This window comes from Crocodylus porosus, unplaced genomic scaffold, assembly GCF_001723895.1.
Source record: "Crocodylus porosus isolate Cpor-Errol unplaced genomic scaffold, CroPor_comp1, whole genome shotgun sequence".
Lineage (NCBI taxonomy): Eukaryota > Metazoa > Chordata > Crocodylia > Crocodylidae > Crocodylus > Crocodylus porosus.
The window spans coordinates 2,757,842-2,783,265 of NW_017728935.1; the positions used below are offsets into that span (position 1 = coordinate 2,757,842).

Sequence of the window (25,424 nt, forward strand, 5' to 3'; positions counted from 1 at the left end):
TAATGCTACTCTTTGACTAAATGCGACAGCTTCTGCTGAGCTTTTGTCCGTGACAGATGACTCATTACTCCAACAGAAAGGAACGGCATTTTCTCTCGTTTTGATCATTTTCCCAAAAAATTTCCCTAAGCTCATGGTTCCTGATAATATAAAGGGTAGAATGTGTACCAAGAGCTGGAAGACTTATTCTTCAGAGCAAGTTGGTGCAAGTCTTTCAGGAACAGGTGAACAATTTTTCTGCCTGAATGCTGGGAGCAGACTTGCTAAACATGATTTTCTCAAGTGCAATATGTGCCAGTATATTCAGGTGGAACAGCTGTGAAGGGCTCCTTATATGCAAGCAGGTTGTACAGGCCCTTCTTCATGAAATCTTTCGCTGGAAAGCAGAGTCAGCTGGTTCTAAGATTTTTTTTTGGTGCCTTTTTAGTGACAAAAAATGCCTTACACTAGAATCTCCAGCCTGAGAAAGTGGGTACCAAATTCCTTCCGAGAGAGCGGTATGATGAGAGACCCGATTCCCCATATCAGTATCCAGTTTAGCTCAGTGTCACTTCTGTTATCACTGTGCTTATTAATGTTTTCTGAAATGAAATTGCATGCGATTTAAATCTGTGAACGTGACAATAAGGGCCAAGGTGTCTTTTATGTCTATTAGGCTTCATGTGTCTTCAAATTTATCCTTCAAGATGTGGGCTGACTACTCTGAACAGGGTTGAACTCTGCGTGAAGATACCTTATGTGCTGTCACACCATCCAAGAAGAATTAATCCAATGGATTTGGCCCATGGGATTATCCATAGAACGATGGCTGGTGATAAGCACCCCAGAGTCACTATCACCTCCGTGGAGACGGACACGTTCCAGCTGCTGGGACATGGATCAAACTCTTTCCTACATCTGAACAGACTGCCGCCTCGGTTCAAGCACCCACTTTGAACGCCTTCAAGGCGCATTTGGATGCTTATCTTGCTGGGATCCTATGATCCCTGCTGACTTCCTGCCCCTGGGGCAGGGGGCTAGACTTATTGATACTCTGGGGTCCCTTCCAGCCCAAATGTCTATGAAATCTATGAAATCTGCACTATCAAATACTCTAGGCTTAGTCATACCAGACTTTGCGAGGCAATGTGATGCAGTGATCAGGGCACTGGATAATCCGTGAGGAGAGTTATGTCTCCAGGTCTGGCACTAATCTCCTGTGACAACTTAAAAACCTCATTTTCATTCTGTGCCTAAACCTATCTGCAAAATGGGTCTGAGATGTGTGAGTGAAAAGTACCCCTTTTAAGAGAGACGTACTTGCTGTAAGAATGGAGACAGAGAAGGAAGCAGATCCGAGCTATAGGAAGTCAACTTGAGAAGTGCCTGCTTGCCAGATTTGGCGTCAGGTGATTGTGAGGTGTATGCAACTTGTGATGCAACAGAAGCAAAGACATTGCATAAATGAAACTATTACTTATTCCCATTAAAACACAGAGGAAAGACGACCAATGTATTATGCTCAATCTCTGCTTGCTGGCTTTATTTATGAGGAAAGGGAGATTCCAAAGTGGGTTTTGAGGGTTACATGATTTTAAAGACTATTGTTTGTTCTGAGCCAGCGCTGGTGTTCCTATTTGGGATAGTTGCAGCACGTGCAGCTCTCATCAAAGAGCAGGCCTGCTGGACAGGAGAAGCTGTATGTTCTGCCACCAGCACATACGTAGAACTTTGTACGGTCTGCCGGATCAGCGTAGGTGCCGTCTTTTTTCCCAGGACAAAACTCGTTGTTAGGCGTGGGACCAGTAGGAGGTGAAGGTGTAGGAGTTGTTGTCCCTCCACCCGTGTAGCAGGATTTGTCTTTAGGACAATCAGCAACGATTGGCTCTACAGTGAATAATTCCCAGTGCATTAACATCACATACGTGGACAGACTCCAAGGACATGTACATGCTCATATGGCTGACTCTCTTTCTAGACCCTGTTCCCTGATTTGTAAAGACCACAGCTGGCTGCATCTGAGATAAGAGTGCAAGTCTGCAGAGCTTCATGAAAACAATGAAGCACCAATAAATACTGGTGCTGCAGCAGACTGCCAACCTTGGCAGATCATGTGCAGCGGCGGGATGCGTTGCACACTCTGAGAAGTGGGCTGCAGACCCAAAACCATCTGTAACCTGATCTGAAAAATTTTCACAGGGGTCATGTGCAAACTGTATTGGGTTCCAAATATGAGCTTTTGGGACGACACTTTCATCTGTACAAAGAACCTGCACAAAGACATGGTAGTACTTAAGTTCTTCTTAATGCCGATTTTGAGAACCTAAGCAAGGCTATAGTCATACCAAAAGATTGTTATGGTCATTTATGCATAGGTAACTTTCATCCAAACCATGTTCAAAAGGATCGGTGAACTTCCTAATTATACAGGCTTGAAATCAGCATCAACATCGTCATACCATTTGTTTCAAGCAGTCTCTTCAGCTCAGTTATCAGAGGATATTTTCCTTCATTGCAGAAAGTGCCCAGGAAATCATCCAGGTCAATTGTCCAGACCATGGCTCCTCCAAACTTCTTCTCCTTCAGGTACTTGACCTGCCACAAACATCAAATGACTCAGTAGAGTTTCCTCAATATTTTTCTCCAAGAGTTACAACACAAACACTGAAATCAGCAATTCATTGGATAGTGATACATCACAGCACTTGCACTTGTCCCGTCTCAGAAACAACTGCCCGGTGAAATAGTCACCTCGTATTCACAATGACTTATTATAACATGCATGAGTCTCCTAATATATTCATTTAATAAAAAAAAACCCCCTCTAAAATGCATTGAATTAAAGCACATTCTAGCAGCAGGAGCAGAGTAAAAATACAAATTGCTTTAAAGTGTTAAAGACCTTACTTTGTGTTTGTAGCTGCAAACATTGTCAAACCCAGCCCACGCGTTCCCTTTGTAGGCGTACGGGACTTTCTGGTCATTAATCCAGCATACTGAAGCACTCTGTAGGAACGTGCAAATCTGCAGAAGAGAATGGTGTTAACATGCAATGGCCCTCATTCAGAAGCCACAATGCAAAGGCAATGGGTCGTATCCTGTCCCCTCCTTATTCCACTTTATGCCAGTCCAGCAACAAAAGGGATGCGTTAAACGTTAATTTGCCTCTAGAGAAGCGTATAATAACGGAGAACCAGCCCTACCCACGTCTGGCAGCCTTAGTGGTAGGATGCATGGTTGAGAGGAGGAGATGTGAACAGGTCCCTGCTTCATTCCATCATTCCCCTGTCTGTAAAATGGCCCTTCACTTTCTACTGAAGCAAAATGCTTTTTAGAATGTCTTTCCTCTAATTTGCACCAGCCACTGCTTTGGCCCAGGTAATTTGGAAGAAGAAATGGCCATGGAGACTGTGTTGTGCAGCTTCCATCAACTCACTTCCCCTTCTTGAAGTGAGCAAGATGGACCTCTTCCAGAGATTCAACCCAACAGCACCTCAACAATGATGGAAGTGAAGCTGTCTGGTTGGGAACTTTACTTTGCCCTTTAACACCACCTTAAAAGCCCTGCATCCTGCTCTACACAGGCTGTGTCCTGAACTTGAAGCAATTTGCCCACGTTTCTGTGTCATTTTAGGATGACTACTTGGAACTGCCAAGTGACAGAGCCAATTAGCCTACCCACAGCTTATCCTTTGCCTGTTCAGGGGGAAGAAGGGATCATCACTACGATCATTTGATTCCTGTGTTCTGCACCCCACATTCTGTCCTGTGTAAAAGCATCTAAGTGTAGACATACCTTAAGATCAACTTTGCACTTTTTGCTTCTCGGCCTCTAGAAGGCTCAGATCAAGTTTCCTATTCTGATTTCTAATGAGAAGCATGAGGGAATTGCATCAGTTTATCCCAGCTCATACAGAAAATCTCAAGCTTTTTACCTCGTAGTAGGCCCAAAATCCAGCCTCACGGGTGTAAGGCCCAGCAGAGCCAGCCCCAGATGCTGGAGCTCCCACAGATGTGGCACTGCTGCTGAGCTTGACGGTGCGCCCATAGGTGGGGAATCCCATGAGGAGCTTCTCAGCTGGGACACCATTGTTGTTCCAGTACTCCATGGCATATTTCTACAGAGAAAGAAATGGGAAAAAGGCACAATCCATGCCTTCCACTCTGAAGAGGAGCTCTTGGGGAAAGAAAGAAGGTGGCTGCCAGTTGCCTTACACTGTTGAAATACTTCATATCACCCTGGTCCGTGGAGCCTTGATACAAGGGACTATTGTGTCCTGTGACCGGATCCCAGGCTCCATGGAAGTCATAGGTCATCACGCTGATGAAATCCAGGAGCCTGGTTTCAAGTCAACACAAGTTAAAATAACCATGAGGAATGAGATGGCCATTCAGACTCATCAGTCAACACACAATGGATCATCCAACGTTTAGACAACGGGTCTGGTCTCCACCTCCTTGTGCCTCACGCAGGCATTTATACCTGTGCAAAGAGAATGTGTGAACACTACAGTCTGCAAATCAGCAGCACTTTACACACCCCCTCTGTACACAGATGTAAACGGCGGCACAAGGTTCAGGGTGGCGGAGTGCCCAGATATTACCATGCTATGCCCAACATGGAAACGGGCTACTTACTTCCCTATCTCAGCTATCTCATAGCCAGCATCAATAGTTCCTTTGCCGGCAGCTACTGCTGCTGTAATCAACAACTGTGGCTTTCCAGTGCTTGTGGCTTCCGCCTTGAAGGCTTCCAGCATTTCCTGAAAAGACAGTTTAGTTGTTAGTGACTCCAGTTCAAAAACATTCGTGCCCAGTCATATCTACGTGGAAATATTTCAGCTGCCTCCTCTTTTCTAACAAGCTCAATAATCTTCTGAATGTTCCTTCCAGGCCTAGTTGCCCTAAAAGCCCTTAAACAGAATGTCCTAAGCAGATCCCCTCGCCATATTTCTATAATTGTTCTTGTTCCCTCATGCTAATCATTAAAAGGCTAGATGCAGCCCCAGGGCAAAACCAGTGATGCACAGCTCCATGCTCCTAGACTGTTTGGCTACATCTCAAATAAAGGACAGCTAGTGTTTCCTCACCCGAATCAAGATGGTGAAGCGGTGCTTGTCTTCAGGGGGGCTGCCTCGGGAACCTGGGTATTCAAAATCCAGGTCAATCCCATCAAACTCAAATTTGCGGAGGTATGCAACCACAGAGGAAATGAAGGTTTTACGATTTGCTTGGGAGGCAACCATATGAGTGAACCTGGGGAGAAGAGAATTATCTGGCATTAGTTCTCATCCTCTTCCCATCAACACATAGGACCGCAGAGTTATTGTGTTCTTTCACAAAGTGACTTTTTTGCTCCATATCATTTTAAAGCCCCAAGCCCATGATAATTAACATCATTCTTTTGGTCATTAACAGTCACTATTCAATAATATCGCCTAATTCTCTTTTCCATGCAGAAACGGTACAGTTACCACTGATCTCCAGAGTATAAAGAGCACGATGCTATTTTCATTAACGTTTTTCCCAGCCAAATCTCTACCGTTAATGTGCAGGCAGTGGTTCAACCATCATTGTTTTCATCTTTCCAGTTGAGTCAGAGCACCATTAATACCCTAGCAGGGCATTATTTTTACTATTTACTTGATCTAAAAACTTAAAATCAGTGGAAATACTTCCATTTACGTTAATAGACTTGAGTTAATGAACAACGGGCTTTTTCTCTCCGCTATCATATCATCATCATAGAACCAGTTTATGTCTGATGTAACCATAATCCCTTTAGGAATTTCCACTGGTGCAGTATGTGGAGCCATGTGAAATACTGAATTTCAGTTCACAGGCAGCTCCAAAACACACAAGCTAAAAAGAAAAACGTGGGTTGTTGAACTTCAAATAAAATATTCCATTTGCCTAGAAGAATTGTTTTATGTGCTTATATTCTTCTGAAATTGAATTTGTGCAAAGTTTCAACACCAAAATGATTGTGAATGAAAAAAAAAAAAATCAAGATTTACAAATCAAAAAATATTGAGGCATTTTTTCTGACATCAGGCAGAAGGGTGACAGGGTGGTACTTTATAAAATAACTGGCTCAGAGAGGCATACACTTTTGTAAGCTACGGCTCACCTTATGAGATGTTATGAATAGACTTACATAAGGGAGGGATGCTATGTAGGAAAAAAATTAAATTCAAAAGATGGGTATGGGGGCTTTACTGAGAAAGGGGGAGGTAGGCTGGATAAATCAATAGACATAAAGAAGGGAATAATCCCACTGAAGGATATAGGGGTTATAAAAGCTAGTTGAAGGAACAGAATAAGAATCCATAGTCTCTGAAGACCATACGCAACGCAAAGCTTATTTTTCTAACCAGTTTGTCTCCAAGGTGCCACCCTACTCTGCCTTTGGCTTATCATTTTAAAAATGAAGGATTCTGCACAACTAAATGAACTTGGAAAAACAGCTACCTTATTTTTGTTATCACCATGCAGTGCACACTTGCTCTCACCAACCCTCCTGCCATCCTCATCATGTCACTGCTTTTATATCTGCATAACAAACCTTCACATCCAACTTCTTTCCTTACTAGATTTCTAGTATCACCTGTGCCCCCAGTACTGTCAATATGCAGCCTGTTCCTTGGTCCCTACCAACATTTGCATCGAGTCATCTGCACTGTCATTAGACCATCAGGAGCACAGTCCCGCATCCACTGAAGTCAACACCCAGACCAGCACCGACTCCAATGCAGCACTCAAAAGCCAAGATGTTGGCATCCCCATTAGTGTAGTGATACTGAGACAAAAGGAAAAGCTCTTACATCTTCATGTCAAAGTTCCACCCTCCAATAGCCAGCAGGGTGACCAGCTTGCTGTTCCTGTGAGACGAGAGAACAGAAAGCACGTTCAGCAGGAGCAGTCACTGGGTCTCTTCCAAAATCAAGCACCACCACGAATCCTTAAGTTTGGCTCTTTCTGGCTAATGGCCTTTGACATTGATATTGCAAGCATTTCATCTCTCCAGCTAGGTGGGAAGCCAACCAGTGCTGGATAAATTAGCTCCTCCAGCAGAAGTCTTGAGCTGAGAAGCTGCCCAGAACATCTCATTCCCTAATGGAAAGACAGCCCAAATACCTGAACTTTGTGGCCTGATAGGGTTTCATTCTTGAAGCAATTCCTAGATCTGGAAAAGCTCTAAGTATAGAGCCCCACTTTTACTCCTCCCTGTCCTCCTGCCTGCTGATAGGTGGATTGCACGATGACTGCTGATCTTTAGTGACTGTCTTCTGTCTGGTTACATTAGATGGATGGAGTAGCTGACGCTTTTAAGAATAGGTAAGACAAACCATTGTCTGGGATGGGTTAGACAGCAACGATCCTGTCCTGAGCAGGGGTTGAAGTAACTGGCGCCAGAGGTTCTCTCCAGGTTTCCATGTAACAGTCTATGACGGGGTGGGCAAAATGCGGCCCATGGGACAGAAGTGGCCCACCAGGCCCTTCTACCCGGCCCACGGGGCCTCTAAAAAATTTAGAAAATTAATATTTATCTGCCCCTGGCTACCCTGTCATGCAGCCCTCAATGGCTTGCCAAAACTCAGTAAGTGGCCATCTGCCCAAAATAATTGCCCATGCCTGGTCTATGACTTACGGAAGTAAGTAAGGACTTGTCAGACTGATAAGATGGACCCCATGATGAGAGCCCTCCCATCCTTCCACCTAACCTATAAAAAAATAAAATTCTGTCCTCTGGCATTAACAATATTTGTTTTAAACCTTGTACATTGGAAGCAACTGACCTTTTCTTCAGTGCTTGAAATTCTGGGACGAATCTGCTTTCATCGTTCCATTCAAATGGGGTGATCTTATTTTCTTTCATTGTTGCAAAAGCATAGATCAAGTGGGTGCATAGATAGGGGTCTATATTGCTTGGGGAATACTTGGCAGGATCTGGTCTGTACTGAGCCCAGTTAGTGAAGTAACACACAAGTTTATAGGCAGAGCCTGGGAGAAGACAAGCAAATCAGAGTTGTTAGAGAAGGGAATGCCTATCTCTTTCCAGGTGGTGGTCTCAGGGGTTGCTGAGACTGTTACCAGCACTGGTGAGAAGGGAATCAATTTTCCAAGTACAATCAGGTGTAATTCCAGTGAAACCAGTGGAGGTGGGGAAGAGGATGCAAAACTAACCCTTCATAGACCCATTTGGCTATGCATTACCAGTTCTGTATGTGGATGGAAATTTTACATAACTGTCATTCAACTGTTGTGCTTAAGCAACAATTTCCTACCTGCTTTCACAGCTTTGATTCTGTCACAGGTGCTATTCAAATACCTTCCAACCACACCTTCCATGTGACAAATTAATAAACTACTGTCTAGGTATTGGGCAAAATCAAGACGTTCCCTCCCACCCAGCAATAGCTCAGTATGGAATAGTTGCTCTAAATCCGGACAATTAGGATATGCACAAAGGATAATCTTGCTTACTTAGGGACTAAATCTCAACAGAATATATAGATCAGCCATGCATCAACACCGCAAGAGCGACTACTGGTTCTACTGCTGCCTCTTCCTCTTTAATTTTGAGTCTTGGGAAAGACAGTTGTCTAATCTTGAATTCATTTCTACTACTTAGAAAAAGGAGGGGAGAGGGAGAGAGGGAACACTAAGGAACAAATCAAAGCAATAATTGGATCAGACCCACAACTAATGTGCATCAACATTACTCATGGATGTTTTCATAGATAGACTGATTTACACTGTCAAGCATATGAACCCAATGGTTCCTTAATCCATTCTTTAACTCTCCCCAATCTTTTTTCTAACCATGTAACAAATTCCTGATATAGTCTCATGGTTGCCTGTCTACAAATACAAAAGTGGAGATATTCTTACCCAGCTGCAACTGCAGCAAAATGGCCAAGCCTGCAAAAAAAAAAAACCCAAAAAGGATCATGCATTAGAAATAAACTGGAATGGAGTATTTCAATGCTTAGTGAGTAATGCCAATCTAACACACAGTGTGACCCCACTATACATGTTATATTGCAAGTCCCTTCTTCGTCTGTGAGACCAACCCTCCAGCAAAGTTTCTTCATATCCGAGTCCTAAAAAGAAAGAGACCAAGAGTTACTCACCCATCCACAGCAGCACCTTTCTCATCTTTCCTTTCAATGGAAGGCCACACACCTGCATAAAGACTACAAAATGGCTGTGAAGCTACATAAATATATGCAAAATTAAATACACAAACAGAAGGACTCATTTGTTCAAGAACAATGACATCTCAAATGCCACCAGTGGGATAAGTTCTCCCAGGGCTGCAGAGTATGGAACCACGGCCCCTTCCTCTCATGCTCATCCCAGGAATTGGAAGGGGAAGCCTGGGAGCAAAAGTAGGAATGGTTGTTTCTCAAAGGAACTAAACCTGACAACAAGCCCAAAACACATGTTGTCTAGATGCCCAGCTGTTGGCAGACAGAATGTAAACCTCCCCAAGGGGCTCAGCAATGGTGCTGTTATCTTGTTTTAATTTCTCCAATTACCAGGCCCTGGGCTGCCCTTTCTTAAGACACATACCAAAGGTAGAAGGGTCCAACATGGCAGCTAGGGCTTGCCAGGCAGTCAGAACCAGTGGCCAGGCCACTTTGTTCCAGTCACATCCTTTATTCTGGACACAAGAACCAAGTTTGGGAAAAGAGCTGGAGAAAGGGCCCCCCCCCAACACTGGAATGATATAGCTGTGGACAGCTATGTTGGATTTTGGGGCAAATTAGCCACAGTGCAGGAAAAACACAGACTTCAGTGTGTTTGATCCACTGAAATAAGAGACAACATATGGAGGGGGACATGAGATGTTACTAAGGGCATCTTCCTCCCTACTCCTCCCCAACCCCTGTTGCCACGTAATCCGTTTTGACACCCATGGTAAACCTTAGACATGCTGACGTCAACAGCAAAACTCTTTGCCTTCAACACTACTGCCACATCACTCCAAGTACCCAGTCCTGGCTTTGCTCCCTGGTTTCTTAGACTATCCCTCTGGGATACAGCACGGTTACATAACCTTTGCGGCTGATCCTGCCTCAAAAACCTTGCTGTCCTTGGCCGCTGGGAAAAAAATACAATCGATAGGAACAGATATTGTTACCCAAAAAGTTATATTTAGGGCATAGTCAGGGTTGAGACATGCAAGGAGAGGCAAGAATTCCACTCTATGAAGCGTGTTTATTAGGAAATAATGCAGTGCATTAACAAACAGCGAGTTAGTTACCTTGCTAAGCAAAAGGTCCTCTCCTAAGCGGATTCATCAGATAGCCCTTACAGTCCGCAGGACAGCAGTCTTGAAGGCGTGTCTGACTGCACTCCTTACAAACTTGCCCTTTATTCACTTTACTTAATGAATCTAATGCATAAGCATGCTTTATGATGATTTCCGTATCCCTATTGGCTTTCACTCAACCCTTGTGCACTCTAACTCACCTGTCACTCATGCCCATACAAGGTGATATTCTGTTACATCTTTTCCAGCTGACAACAGGGATAAAAACTTCAGCTTAGCGTTAGCTATTACCAAGTTGGCTAATTCTGCACCATGGTTGCTCGTGCAACGTGTTGCTCAACTCAGTTTTTGCTCTTGTGGTTAAGGAACGAGGAAATATGTCTGAAGGTTTCATAGTCCTCATAATAAAAGACCTTTTGGCCTATAGTTTCCTCCTTGGTGAACTTTCTATAGAGTAATCACCATCCCCCTCAGTGCCTGGTCTCCCACTACCCCAATTCCTGTCTGACACCACCTACTAGATCGCATTCCCTAGTAGTTGGGACATAAGTTCTTCGTATCAACTGGCAAGGTATTTGTTAGCTTGCCACTAAGAGTCCCTGCAAAACTTATTGCAGCAACTGCTGCTCTTCCATTAGCAGCCACACTCTTCTTTGCATTTGTTTCATCCAACAACACATTCCACACAAGCGTGCTATCAAACATACTTTTCCGCCTACTAATTAAACTACTGGGTGCAACACTACATTCAAGATACCTGTGGCTGTGGGGGACCAAAACCAAAACTAATCTAGCAACCGTCGTTGCACTACTCAAACAGCAGTGCCTACGCTGGCTTGGCCATCTCCGCAGGATGGAAGATGGGTACATCCTGAAGGACATCTTGTATAGGCAAATTGCAGGTGAGGAGAGAAGAACAGGCTGCCCGAAATTATGCTTCGAAGACGTCTGCAAGCAGAACATGAAGGCTTTTGGAATCGACCCAAACCTTTGGAAGCCTTAGCAGGAGACAGGACAAAGCGGTGCTCCCTTCTCAATCATGGATCCAACATCACAACGAGAAATGGTTACTTAAATGCCAACAGAAATGCGACCAAAGGAAACAGCCTGTCAGTACAGCAGCCTCTAACACCACGTACCACCCGTGACAGGACCTGCAAGTCTCACATTGGTCTCTACAACCACAAGGCAAAACGCACCACCAATCAGTAGAACAGCCGCAATATCCACCATCACTGACTGATGAACCCATGTCATTACTAGGGGAACCATCCAAAGAACACCTTCCTCCAATGATTTTCTCCAGCCTTTTTTATTCTTTCTAAAACTCTCTGCACAGTACTTTCATGGCGATGCACCGTGACTAGTATCTTTTTACCTTGCATCCTAACAAGACCTGCAATTTGTTATGCAATAACATTTCTTTAACCTAGGTTAAACTCATGCCTATAGGGGTAGGCATGACTTTTTTTTGTATGTTGTATAACTCTGAGAAACAGCTGATGAGTAAAAATGAGTGCTGTAAAATTAAAAACACATCCCTTGCTAGAAGCACCGTTATATACACATATTTTTAAATCCTTAAACACACTTTGGTTAAGCACGTCATTACCAATGACAACCCAGCACATCATGTACAGACATACAGACCCTGTCCCGCATCCACTATTATAGCACATAAGGGTTAATTTCAAAACAGCACTGTCCTTCGGTTGTTTTCTGGGTAGAGGACTTCAGCTTCACACATAAAGCCAAGGCCCCTTTGTATATGCATGAGTCCAAATTGACCCTATTTCCACTCATTTATTTCCATTTTCTGAGTCTGTGTCAGCAGTCTACTGGATGCAAGAGTTTCATTTTTTAATTAATGGTGCAACGGGGTAAATACGTAAGGATCTGGCTTCAGTGCTAGTAAGCACGTATGCTATAACCCTGCCAGAGGGTTGGTCATAAGGGAAACTGGCCAGTTGCCACCAGGCTTGCAATTACTTTTCCCTGCTTGCTGCCAGAAGCAGCCAAGCTGCTCACCTGGGAACCAGAGCCAAAGAGTCCCTCCTAGAGTGCCTGAGACAAAGTGGAAGGGTTTGATTTGGTGTATTGTTTGCTGGGGTGTAGCTTAAGGCATGCGTTCTTTGAAAGACAAGCTGAAGACGCCACCAGGGGCCAAAGCCCACCTGAAAGAAGCAGCAGGCTCAATCCACTTACAACTCCATATCTGCACATCTAATTCAGGGACGCATGCGTGGCATGCCCTAAACAGCTCAAAATATTGCGAGGCTCATGACAATCCCCTACCTAGTTAGGACCTCTCAGATGCAAGAACTGAGATGACACCTGTTCGTATTGTAGGCCAACAGGTCTTTCATTATCAGAACCGTTAAGCCGTCAGCCACATTTCCTCATTCCTTAACCATAGCAGCAAGACCTGAGCTTAGCAACAGATTGCACAAACAGCCATGAGGCAAAGTTAGCAAACTTTGCAACAACTAAGGCTTAGCTGATTTTTTTAATTCTGTTGTCAGGAAAAGATTACCAGAGTATTACTCTGTATGGACATGAGTGAAGTCTGTGTAGGATTGAGCAATGATAGGGTATAGGCCAATAGACACAGGGATTTATTAAAAGGCATACTCGCACAATAGATTAAATAAAGCTAATTAAAAGGCAAGGGTGAAGAGTGTAGTTGAACCAACCTTCAAGACTGCTGAAGTGCTGTCTCATGGAGCCTAAGGGCTGTCTGACCAATACTCTTAGAAGAAGATGTCTGCTTAGCAAGATAACTAACTCACTGCCTATTAAAGCATTGTGTTTACCTCTTAATAAATGTGCTTTATAGGGTCAAACTCCTGTGTCTCACGTCTCAACCCTGATTAACCGTAAGCACAACTCTTTGGGTAACAGTTCCAGTATTCCTGAGCGGGCAAGTCAGTGAAATGGAGAGCTGTGTATAAGAGAAGTGGAGAGGGCATCTGAGAGGAGTGAGAGACATAAATTTTCTCCACCAGTGTTCGCTGTCCAGCCACAGAAATTTCCTCTGCCTTCCATTATTGGGCAGTTGTTGCAAAAATGAGTGCCTCTGGTCTGGGCAAAGTTGTTTAAGGCTCCAAATCCCTATGGCTAGTTATGCGTTTAGTGAGATAAATGGGTAACAGGTACAAAGCTTGCTGAAAAGAAGGAAAAGTATCCTAGTCTGGCAGGGATTTGCCTATAGCAGCAAGTAAGGTATCTGTTGCCCTGGTCACGGCTTCAGAAAGAATCCAAGTGTTGCAGGAGGAAATGGGAAGTTGAAAGATGGGAATCTGAAACTACCCACAGAAAACCAAGCCCAAGGGGTTCATCTTTGAAGGATGCTATGCTGTCAGCCAACTATCAGGGTGTCCAGGTTAGAAATGGAAGCAGAGCAAAAGAATGTGGATATGGAAAGTTGGAAGGAGGGGTGCAGAGATGCAGAAGGGACTGTGTTGGTAGATACTAGGCAGGATCGAGACAGCAGTGGTACGATAATGACGACAGGAAATGGGGAAATCGGCCAACCACTCTTCACCACAAACCCATAAGGAGTGCAATGGACCCTGTAGTACGCACAACCTTCATAAGGAGTGGCATTGTGCAAAATGGAGGAGAAGCCAGAACCTTACAAGCTACAGAGGTTCGTACCACCATGGTCCAAATTTACTCCGGAACAGATGCAAGCAGGAGGCAAATAGCTGGGTGTTTTAAATAAAGATGCAGATGCAGAATGGCTGACATGGGGAAAGGATGTGCTGTAGAGATGCCACACCAAACGGGTCCACAGAACTTGGCCCACAGGATTACCCACAGAATAATGGGTGTTGATAAGCACCCCAAGTATCAGAGCCACCATCACCTCCATGGCGCTGGACACAGGCCAGCTGCTGGGACATGGATCAAACTCTTTCCCACATCTGCACTATCAAACACTCCAGGCATAGTCATATCAGACCTTGCAAGTCAATGTGATGCAGTGGTCGGGGCACTAGACAAGGAGTCAGGAGAGCTAGGTTGTCTCCAGGTCTGGCACTAATCTTCTGTGACAACTTAAGGAACTCACTTTTACTCTGTGCCCAAACCCACCTGTAAAACGGGTATAAGGATAATCACTTTCCTTTTGAGACATGCATAAAAAGCATCCCTCTAAGAGATACATACTTACTATAAGATATTATAAGAACAGTGATCACGAAGGAAACCGATCCGAGCTATAGGAAATTATCTTGAGAAGTGCCTGCCTGCTATATTTGGCCTTGGCTGAATAGGAGGTGTATGCTGTTTGTGATGCAATGGCAGGGAAGATATTACATCACTGAAAATATTATTTATTTCCATTAAAATAGAGGAAGGACAACACAGCTATTATACTCTATCCCTACCTGCTGGTTTTATTTATAAGAGAGGGGGATGCCATAGCGGGTTCTGAGGGCTACGTGATATTTGTTCTGAGCCAGAGGTGGTGTTAACATTTGGGACAGTTGCAACACATGCAGCTCTCATCAAAGACCAAGCCAGCTGAACAGGTGAAGGTGAATCTTCTGCCATGAGAACACATGTGAAATTGCGTGTGGCTGTCAGGGTGTACATACGTACCATCTGGTTTCCAGAACAAAACTCTGTTAGATGAGGGAGCTGGGGTAGTTGATCTGCCATCTGTAGAAGGCGTGGTAGCCACCGAAGCCTCAGTCGTAGTCTCATGTGGAATGCAAGATTGGTCTTCAGGACAACCCACAACAATTGGCTCTACGATCAACAGTTTCCAGTGTATTAACATTGCATATGCAGACAGGCTCCAAAGACACACATGTTCTTGAGAGGCCAACTACATTTCTAGGCCTCTGCTTCTTGATGTGTAAAAGACTGTCCCGGTTCTGATCACCTGGGATTGAACCTGGCTGCAGAGGTAAGAGTGAGAGTCTGCAGAGCTTCAGGAAAGCAATGAAGCACCAATAAATACCGGTGCTGCAGCAGACTCCTGCCCTCTGCAGATCTGGCACCGTGTAGGGGTGAATAGCACACACTGAGCAATGCGCTGAAAAAGTAGTTTAGTAGACCATCCATGGCCCTGGTTTAGAGGGCCTAGGCCTCAGCCAGAGCTGTATAAATTGACTTCATTTTGTAACTTGGTCATTTCTCTGGTTCTCCTGAGCCTGGCAAAGGAACCAGGAAGACAAACGATGTTGGCTGTCAGTGCTTCACCAGCCTCTAGCTATGCCTTATCCTGTCACCTTCAAGCCTTGCTTCCCAGCTCCTGCTACAGCTTAGCCTCCAGTTTCTCCCGCAGCCTTGTTTCTGGCCCCTGATCTATTCCTCCGCAACTGCTCTCAATATCTTGGATTCTCTATTGCTAATCACTGGCACAGTCTTGACTACAAGACTTGGATCCTGGCCTCAGGCTTCATCCCTACCTCGGTCATTCTAGGTTTGGGCCTTTTGTTTGGATGCTTGTTCTAACTATCGATTCGTAAGACCTCCTGTGCCCTAGCTGTTACTCCTAGTAGCCAGAAACTTGAAAGCTTTTCAGTAGAAACCACAATTTGGGACTCCAATATTAGCATCTGGGCTGAAATGTCTCTCTGTATAAAGAACTAACACAAAGACATTATAGTGCCTAAATTCTTAATACCTATATAGGAGGACTGAATTCAGAATATAGCCATGCCAAGGCCCTGTTATGGCCATTTGCACATGAGTGACTTTCATCCTAGCAACCTACAAAAGGATTACTGAACCTCCTAATTATAAGGGCCAGAAATCAGCATCAACATCATCATACCATTTGTTTCAAGCAGTCTCTTCAGCTCAGTTATCAGAGGATATTTTCCTTCATTGCAGAAAGTGTCCAGGAAGTCATCCAGGTCAATTGTCCAGACCATGGCTCCTCCAAACTTCTTCTCCTTCAGGTACTTGACCTGCCACAAACATCAAATGACTCAGTAGAGTCTCCTCAATATTTTTCTCCAAGAGTTACAACACAAACACTGAAATCACACCTTATCGGATAGCGATACATCACAGCACTTGCACGCAGGAGTGTCCCGTCTCAGAAACAAATGTCCTGCGAAATAGTCACCTCATATTCACAATGGTTTATTACAACATGCACATGTCACCCAATATATTCATTTAACAAATAAAGCTCTAAAACGCATGGAATTTAAGCCAAATGCATTCTAGCAGCAGGAGCAGAGTAAAAGTAAAGATCACTTTCAAGTGTTAAAGACTTTACTTTGTGCTTGTACCTGCAAACATTGTCCAATCCAACTCTTTCGTTATCTTTGTAGGCATATGGGACTTTCTGGTCATCGATCCAGGATACTGTAGCACTCTGTAGGAATGTGCAAATCTGCAGAAAAGACGGGTGTTAGAATGTGATGGCCCAGAAGCCAGAAAGCAAAGACAACGGGACAGATCCTGTCCCTTCCTTATTTTGCTTTATGCCAACCCAGCTGCACAAGAGACCAGCTAAAATGTTAAAATTTGCCACTAGGGAAGTCAATAATGATGGAGAACCAGCCCTACCCACATCTGGCAGCCTTAGTGGTAGGATGCATGGTTGCGCGGAGAAGCTGTGAACAGGTCCCTGCTTTGTTCCATCATTCCCCTCCCTATTAAAATGGCACTTTCATTTTCTACTGAAGCAACATCCATTTTAGAGTATCCTTACTCCGGTGTGTGTCAAACACTGCTTTGTGCCAGGAAACATGGAAGGAGAAATAGCCATGAAGACTGTTGTGCAGTTTCCATTGACTCGCTTCCTCTTTGGGACGCAAGCCGAATGGACCTCTACCAGAGACCAAACCCGACAGCGCTACAGCGGTACGACAGTGGTGGAAGTGAGGCGACATCTGGTTGGGAAATCTGCTGTGCCAGGTAACAATGTCCTAAAGATACTGCACACTGCTCTACTGGCTGCCTCCTGGATCTGAAACAGTTTGGTCATTTTTGTTACTTGGGGAGGGTTGTCAAATGATGGAGGCAGTTAGGCTATCAATAGGTTGCATGAATACCACCCCCCCCCACCCCCCAAATCCAGCAGACTGTTTAGGGAGTAGCCCATGCAGTCATGTGGTGCATTTGAGAGTATTTCTACCTTCTACTTAGAAGGGAACCGGGCCTGCAGAATAGAACAGGAGACCATTTTACACGAGAGAGAAAAACCCAGCTCCAAACATGCTAAATCTACTACCTATAATCCCTGGGAGTATATGCCTCAAAACATCTAAATATGGGAATAATGTAGGTGTTGCCAGCTGGTATACCTCCCCTGAAGTCAAATTGGTGTGATCTTCCTTTACACATCGACCTCTTTAGTTCCTCTGGCATTGCAAAGGGGCCATAAGTCTGAACATGGCAGACAGTGCAGTGATTGTATTTAGTGTGGCTCCATACCACCATTTATATAAATAAAGCAAGCAATATTTCTCTATTTAACTTACATTCTGTGTGCTAATGAACTGAGAAGGCTCTTTCAAAATGTCAGGGGCTTATCATTATCAAGAAACCAACTTGGTGATCTTGGTTACATCAAAGCTTATAAAGAAATCAGACAAATCATGTGATTCATGTAGGCAATCCCTGCATTTTCATTTGGGAACAAATGAAAAACCTGTTGTTCTTTTTAAATATGACCTATCAATCAGAGTGATATTCACTTCCATACAGAGAACAAGCAGAAAGCCTGGGTAGCACACGTCCTTCATATCTATTCGAAAGACTGCAGAAGGCTTTAATAATTCATAAGCCTTCTTATGGCTCTTTCCACATGCATGTCTTTCACTGCAAGATGACTCATTTCCCAGGCCTCCTAATTCTACTGCGCCAAATCCTTATTCCCATCCTCTTACCATTCATTTCAAGCAGTCTCTTCAGCTCACTTATTAGAGGATATTTTCCTTCATTACAGAAAGTGCCCAGGAAGTCATCTAGGTCAATTGCCCAAACTATGGATCCTCCAAAATTGTTATCCTTCAGGTACTTAACCTGTCACAAACATCAAATGACTCCATTCAGTTCCCACAGCCCTTTTCTCCAGGAGACACAATGCAAACATGTGCATCATTAACTTGTTGGACAGTGATGCATCACAGCACGGCCAGACAGTAGTGTCCCAGCTCAAAAATTGTTGCTCTGTGATATACTCCTATCATAATCACAATAGCTTGAGACGACATGTGCCTGCTAAAATATTACTTAAAAAGCATGGAATATAAGCCAACAGCAGGAAATAAGTTAAAGTAAAGATCACTTTAAAGCATTAAAGGCCTTACTCTGTGCTTGTAGTTGCAAATATTGTCAAACCCAACCCATTTATTCCCTCTGTAGGCATATGGGACTTTCTGGTCATCAATCCAATTCACCTCAGCACTCTGTAGGAACGTGCAAATCTGCAGAAGAGAGTGGTGTTAAAAAGCAAGAGTCCTCATTCAAAAGTCAGAAGGTAAAGTCAGTGGATCTGATCCTGTTCTCCCTTTAACTTGCTCTGTGCCAATCTGACAGTGTAAGCGGTCACTTATGACTTGGTTGATGCTGCGGTATCCTTTGGTGATGGCAGCCAGCTTCCTCCTCTCCTGACAGCTGGGGGATGTGGCCAGGACACTGCCATACTCCATCAATCCCTTGCCTGCTGGAATGGCCCTAAGGTTTCCACTGAAGCCAAATCTAGATCTAGAGCAGCCTTACTCTAATTTGCACCAGGGACTCCCAAACAAAAGGAGAATCTGCCATTTGTAATTCATAAAATTATATTTCCTAGGACCTCTAATTCCAGATCATTAGACAGCCTTGGGTGTCTCCACTGAAGTCAATGGGCCTAATTCTTATAACATGATCCCTTTTCCTCCACCTGGCAATATGCAGGGGCACTAGGCCTTGGCAAATCCACATTAGCTGTTCCTGTTCATCTTGTTCTCCTGCAGCTGCTCGGAAATAAATGAGATGATCTGCTGTATACATGCTCTAGGACATAGACAACAGCTTCTGCAGACATGCCCCAGCAGATTGAGATCAACCCACTTGTGTCATGAAAGCAAAACAGCTGCAGCAGGCATGAGCTCAGCACAGACTAGAGGACCAGGTATCTACCCAACTCCTGTGGTGAGTTTTGCAATTCACACAGAGCTCTCTGCAGCAGTAGCTATGCTGTGTCTGCAAGCCCAGACATAAAACTTTAGATTGGGAATACGGTCTGCTTGTACTTCCAGGTCCAAAACAGGAATCTTAGATTTAAATAATTCCACTTGCCCTGGTGCTTATACCATCTTCCCTGCAAATCCTAACTTGTAAAAGCATCTTACCCCATAGAAAGCCCAAAATCCAGCCTCACGGGTATAGGGCCCAGAAGAGCCAGCCCCAGATGCTGGGGCTCCCACAGATGCGTCACTGCTTGTGAGCCTGAAGGTGTGCCCATAGGTGGGAAAACCCATGAGGAGCTTCTCAGCTGGGACACCATTATCACGCCAGTACTCCATGGCATATTTCTGCAGAGACACATGGGAAATGTTCACAGTCAGTACCTGTCACTCTCAAGAGATCCTCTTGGGGCAAAGCCAGAGGGAATTTGCTGCCTGTTTCCTTACATAATTGAAAAATATGAAGTCACCTTGGTCAGCAGAGCCTTGATGTAGGGGGCTGTTGTGTCCTGTGAATGTATCCCAGCCTCCATGGAAGTCGTAGGTCATCACACTGATGAAATCTAGGAGCCTGGCTTAAATTTAGCCAAAGCAGCAAAACGAACCGTGAGGAATGGGAGGACAGGATAGGCTCAGTCAACGCTTAACAGATCATCCAATATTAATCTTTGGCAATGAGTCTGAATTTCCACCCCCTTATGCCTGGCATAGCAAATTATATCCACAGCTGTTCATATCAATGGGAGTGCAAGTACAAAAATCTGAAAATCAATGGCACTTTGTATTCTCCAGGTGTAAATGACAGCACAAAGTTTAGGGCAGCGGACAGCCCAGCCAGTAGCGTTCAATGCACAACATGCAAACCAAACTACTTACTTCCCTATCTCAGCAATCTCATAGCCAGCATCAATAGTGGCTTTGCCAGCAAATACTGGAGCTGTAATCAACAGCCGGAGCTTTCCAGAACTTGCAGCTTCAGCTGTAAAGGCCTCCAATATTTCCTAAAAAGAGAATTTAGTTGTTAGTCACCCTGGTCAAAATGTTATCCCTGTTCTGTTGCATCTATGTGCAAACATGCCAGCTTCCTCCTTTTTTCTAGTAGCTCAGTTATCTTCTGAACAACCCTTCCCCACCAAATTATCCTCAGAGACGTTAAAGAGAATGCCCTAAGCAGTCCAGATACCCGATTTCTACAGTTGTCATATTCCTGGAGCCAAAAAGTGAATGATTTTCATGCTGCATCAATACAAGACCAGCTGATGCACAGTTCCATGCTTCCAGACTGTCCGATTTCAGCTCACATACGGCATGACTGCCGAAGTCCAGCGATTCCTCACCTGAACCAAGACGGTGAAGTGATGCTTGTCCTCAGCAGGCCTTCCTCGGGATCCCAGGTATTCGAAATCCAGGTAAATCCCATCAAACGCAACTTTGCGGAGATGCACAATTACGGAGTCAATGAAGGTTTGCTGAGTCCCTCGTGAGGCAACCATTTGAGTGAACCTGAGAAGAAGAGGACTAATCTCGCACTAGTGCTCATCCTCTTCCCATCAACACATACAACTGAAGGCTCATTATGTTCATTTCAAAATGGCCTTGATCCATATAATTTAAACCCCCATTTCTGTTCATATTATAAGTGACTATACAATAAGTGTTTTCCACAAGTGCTGTTATCACAGACTTTGGGAGTATGAGCACCAGTCCGTCCTCTTCCTCACATTCCTCCTTCAGCACCAACTGTCTTCACCAAACTTCCTCCCATGCTGTTCCTTGCCATTATCTTGTGTGCACGGATACCACTGTCAGATTCCTGTTTTGATCAATTTAGTCAATCAATACCTTAACCAGGTCATTATCTTCACTGTTAGTTTGATTCAACATCTAATGAAAGCAGTGGAAGTAGTCCCACTCCCATTCCTGCATCTTCATCATGTCACCATTTTGTGTAATACAAGTTTCACCCCTTTGGAAGTTCTCTCCTGGACAATGCTGATAGCTGTGACAGATGTGCATCAGAAAAAATTACAGAAAGAAGCCAAGTCCTCCCATCTGAAATTATTCATTTCATTTTGATTTTTAGAATTTTTTTAAAAGTTTAAAAAAATAATCATTCCAAGGGTACTTGAAAAACCCAAAGCCATCTTAAATTGTAAAACAGAACATATCACATTAAAACAAGAACAGAAAAAAAATCCTAAGTTTGCTCAAAGGAGCAATTCTGCAAACCTATATATGAGTATGCTCCTCAACCTAGGCTTCCTGGAAAAAAAAAAATTAAATAATTTGCTGAGCTCTAGCAACATCCACCTTGGGGGTGTTTTTTATAGTAATTCCCTTCCTCACCAAACCCTTTCTTTTCTTACCACTGATGCCTCAGTTGCCTATCCCTTCTCTACATTTTTATAAACGATCGCTGTATCTTGCCTTGTCCTTATTTTCTTACCAAACCCGTGTTAACAACTGCACTGAGAGCATCATCTCATTCAGCCTGCCATTTAGTTGGCACTATCATCTACATCCAGGCAGATACACCATCTTTATACCAGTCATCAGGGACCTAATTCTACGTTTGCCAAAATCAGTAGGAAAGCGGTGGTTGACTTCACTAGCGGCCGAAGTGGGCAGTTTGTTACGTAGACTTGTGTGTCTTCTGTAAGTGAAGGAAAAAGTTCTTACTTTTGAGTGCTAAAGGTTCACCCTCCAATGGCCAGCAGGGCGCCCAGCTTGTCATTGCTATGATACAAGAGAAGAAAAAGGAAAGGTAGGTCAGTGGAAATTGTTATTTTTCTGTGTCCAATTGTGAACTTGTTAAAATGACAAAAATGCCATTTAGCCTGTTGTGGCTAAATTTTTGAACCCATATCCTTTGGGTTTCAGTGTTAAAGGTGTAATCACAGCCTGCCTCCTCTTCCTCCCCACCCCCATATAAATAAGCCATTTTGCACTTGCACTGGAATTTGACAGTAAAGTTCCAGCTAGATGCTATAAAAGTCTCAAAGACCAGTAGAAAAGCCATGCACATCAGACTTCTGGAGTGACTCACACTTAGACCTCGCACATGGGTATCCTGTTAACACCAACAAAATGACTTGTGAGACTGGGTGCTCACTTCAAATTGAAGATGAAGAGCAGCAGCTCCACCAGGAGATGTTACTTCGACGGCGTCAGGCAGCAAACTGCTGCCTCTGGCTCTGCTGGCCTGGATCTAAAATGACCACTCATCAGGGCTGGGGCAATACCTGCTGCCATCTCTTCAAGTGTCAGGCACCAACCAGTTGTGTTCTGCCACCCCCCCCCTTCCCCTTTAAACTGGTTCCAAGGTGGGGGGGGTTCCCAGCTGCTCTGCAAACAAGCTCCCATGGAGCTTGTAATAGCCCCGCAGTGCACCCCGGTGCTCTGCCACACACCTTCCCCCTTAAAAAAAATGACCCTCGGGGTATTTCCGAGCTGCCTTCACTGCTAGCTCTTCCCTAGCCAGCTGCAGTCCACATCAGGTGGTGAGCACCCCAACTGTGCTCCACCACACCCTCCCATTTTTGTGTAAAATGCTTTCCCATTAACACTCACTCAGACACCAAACACCCCAGGCAAATCCTAGACATGTCAAAGTCAACAGCAAAAATTTGTCTTCAATCCTGCTGCCACACCGGTCCAAACACCTGGTCTTCACTTTGCTCCTTGGTTTCCTAGACTAGCCGCCTGGATATGGCAAGGTTACATAACTTTGATGGCTGATCCTGCTTCAGAAGCCTCAATCCCCTTGGCTCGCAGATCATCTTGGCAACTGGAAAGAAATACAGTCAATAGGACTGATATCAACAGGTGTTGTCCCAGTTCTGGCTCCTGATAGGTCCTAGCCAGGCAGGGTATCAAACACCAACACACATGGCCTTCAGAAGGTGACAAATGACCAGGAGATTACGCATAGACTATCACTAAAGTAAGTCAAGGCTGTTCAGCAGTGATCCCACCTGGCCTTCATAACTCTCAAGAGCATGTAAGGTGCTATAATACACCCTGCTTTCCTTTACCTCTGCTCGCCTCACTGCCACAAACCAGACCAGAGACCAGACTTGTCAACACTTAAGGAAAGTCTTAAACAGCGTTAAAACAGCAAGAGAAAGTGCATACAATCCTTTAAGGAATCATCTCTTACCAACTAGACGCATCTATAACCAGCACTTGGCATACTTGTGAAGCTTTTCTTGGACTATTGAACTTAACTCTAACAGGTTTTTCCCATTGGGTTCCTGTTCCATATCTTTCAGTGCAAGTCTCTCCCCGACATATAGAGATAGGATGCACTGCGTGGATGCCACCCCAAAAGAAGAACAGAGCCATGGCCTGCAGTGAGCCCTGTTTGAAGAATAACAAAAAGAATCTGAGTAGCATTCATTGCAGGAATCTCAAGGGTGTCAAAATATTCATTAGACCTCACAACTCTGTGGGAGGCAAGAAGGTGCTGTAATCCCCTTCCTTTGAATGAAGCACTTAGTTGAGAGATGAAGAGCAGTGGATTGGTTGGTTTAAATTCAGGAAAAATAATGATGATAAATAGGACTGCGATCTGGACTAGTCAGTCAACACACAATGGATCATCCAACATCGAAAGTGCACACACCAGCTGCAGATGCTTCCTCGGCCTGACAAAGGGGATTTAAACCTGAAAGCTTGCTAAGACGAATTTTTCCAACTATCTGAGTTGGTCTAATAAAAGATATCAGATTTACCCAAAGAACCTTGTCTGCCTATGTCCCGCTTCAAGGAATGTAAAATAGCCAAACTATTATAATGTAAAAAAGGGGGTTAAATGCAGTGTATGATAGACCTGTAGGTTTGACTGACACTGATGCATACTTACATGAGTACCCCACTAAATAAAACACGATTACTCTTATGAGTGAAATCTCATCAGGTTGAAAAATGGAGCCCTTTAATGCGAGTATGACTATATAACATATTCTATGCAATTCTTATCCTGTAGCAAAGGAATGCTTTATTATATGCCTCCCATCCTTGCATCATACTTGATAGAAAAGAATGCTACTTCCGTTTCTTCTGACATAATGAGTATTTGTTTTAGATTTTGTCCATTGGGAGGAACTGACCTTTTTTTCAATGCTTGAATTTCTGGATAGTGTCTGCGTTCACCATTTCATTCATAGGCTCCAACGTGATTTTCATTCATTGTTGCAAGGCATACGTCAAGTGGGTGCACAGATTGGGGTCCACATTGTTTGGGAAGAATTCAGCAGGTTCTGGCCTGTGCTGGGCCCCGTTACTGAAGCAGCACACACGTTTGTAGCCAGGTTCTGGAAGGAGACAAGCAAATCAGAGCCAGTTAGGAAAGAAAATGCCTGCCTCGTTCCGAGCGGCTGTCTCAAGGGTCATTGATGAGAGTGCAATCAGAAAACTGATTCTTCTCTCACCAGTGTTGGTAGCAGTAATTTCACTGGAACCAAGCTTCAAAAGTATAAAGGAGGAAAATCCAACTTCTTTCACACATACAGATGCACCAGTTCTCAGCACAAATGGAGGTTTACTCATGAATTCTGCTTATGCAATGCTGCACTGGTACTAGTATTCACTCTGGTGGCACTAATACCTGCAAGTCAGTCACCTGTCCCATTCAAGCACCTTCCCACCCCCAATCTTCCCCGTGACAAACAATGCAGGACACTGTTTTTTCTAGGTATTTCCTAAGGTCAGGGCATTCCCTTCCCACAAAGAACAGCTTGAAATGAAATATTTGCTCTAGACCAGGACAATTAGGGTTTGCACAAAGGATAATCTTGCTTACCACTTTTAGAGACAGTCTCAGCACAAGCAATAGATACAGCCATGGGTCAGCCCTGAAGAAGAAGATACCAGTTCTACAGCTCCCTACTCCTCTCCAATACAGAATCTCCAGAAAGATATTAGTCCATTCTTCAACTCACCTATCATTTGTTGCAGTGAGTGAAAGGCAGGGAAGACAGAAAGGAAGAAGCAAAGAACAAAGAGGAATAACTGGATTA

At 44.1% G+C, this 25,424-nt stretch overlaps 1 protein-coding gene and 1 pseudogene across 2 annotated transcripts; both read right to left on the bottom strand.

Annotated features, from left to right (window-relative positions):
• Positions 1–1,493: 1,493 nt before the first annotated feature.
• Positions 1,494–10,346, bottom strand: LOC109317770 (acidic mammalian chitinase-like). Of its 2 annotated transcripts, none has more exons than XM_019546637.1 (12): positions 10,299–10,346; positions 9,117–9,168; positions 8,875–8,904; positions 7,779–7,983; positions 6,804–6,860; positions 5,070–5,235; positions 4,618–4,742; positions 4,195–4,318; positions 3,915–4,097; positions 2,887–3,003; positions 2,439–2,574; positions 1,494–1,866 (listed from the first exon to the last, which is right to left on the bottom strand). In XM_019546637.1, exons 2-12 carry the CDS (start codon positions 9,139–9,141, stop codon positions 1,613–1,615), a joined length of 1,422 nt encoding a protein of 473 aa, XP_019402182.1. In that variant the 5' UTR covers positions 9,142–9,168; positions 10,299–10,346; the 3' UTR covers positions 1,494–1,612. The 2 variants fall into 2 exon arrangements, with proteins under 2 accessions (XP_019402182.1, XP_019402183.1); XM_019546638.1 differs by lacking the exon at positions 10,299–10,346 and adding an exon at positions 10,253–10,274.
• A 4,389-nt stretch (positions 10,347–14,735) lies between these two features.
• Positions 14,736–25,353, bottom strand: LOC109317677 (annotated as a pseudogene).
• Between the last annotated feature and the right edge of the window lie 71 nt (positions 25,354–25,424).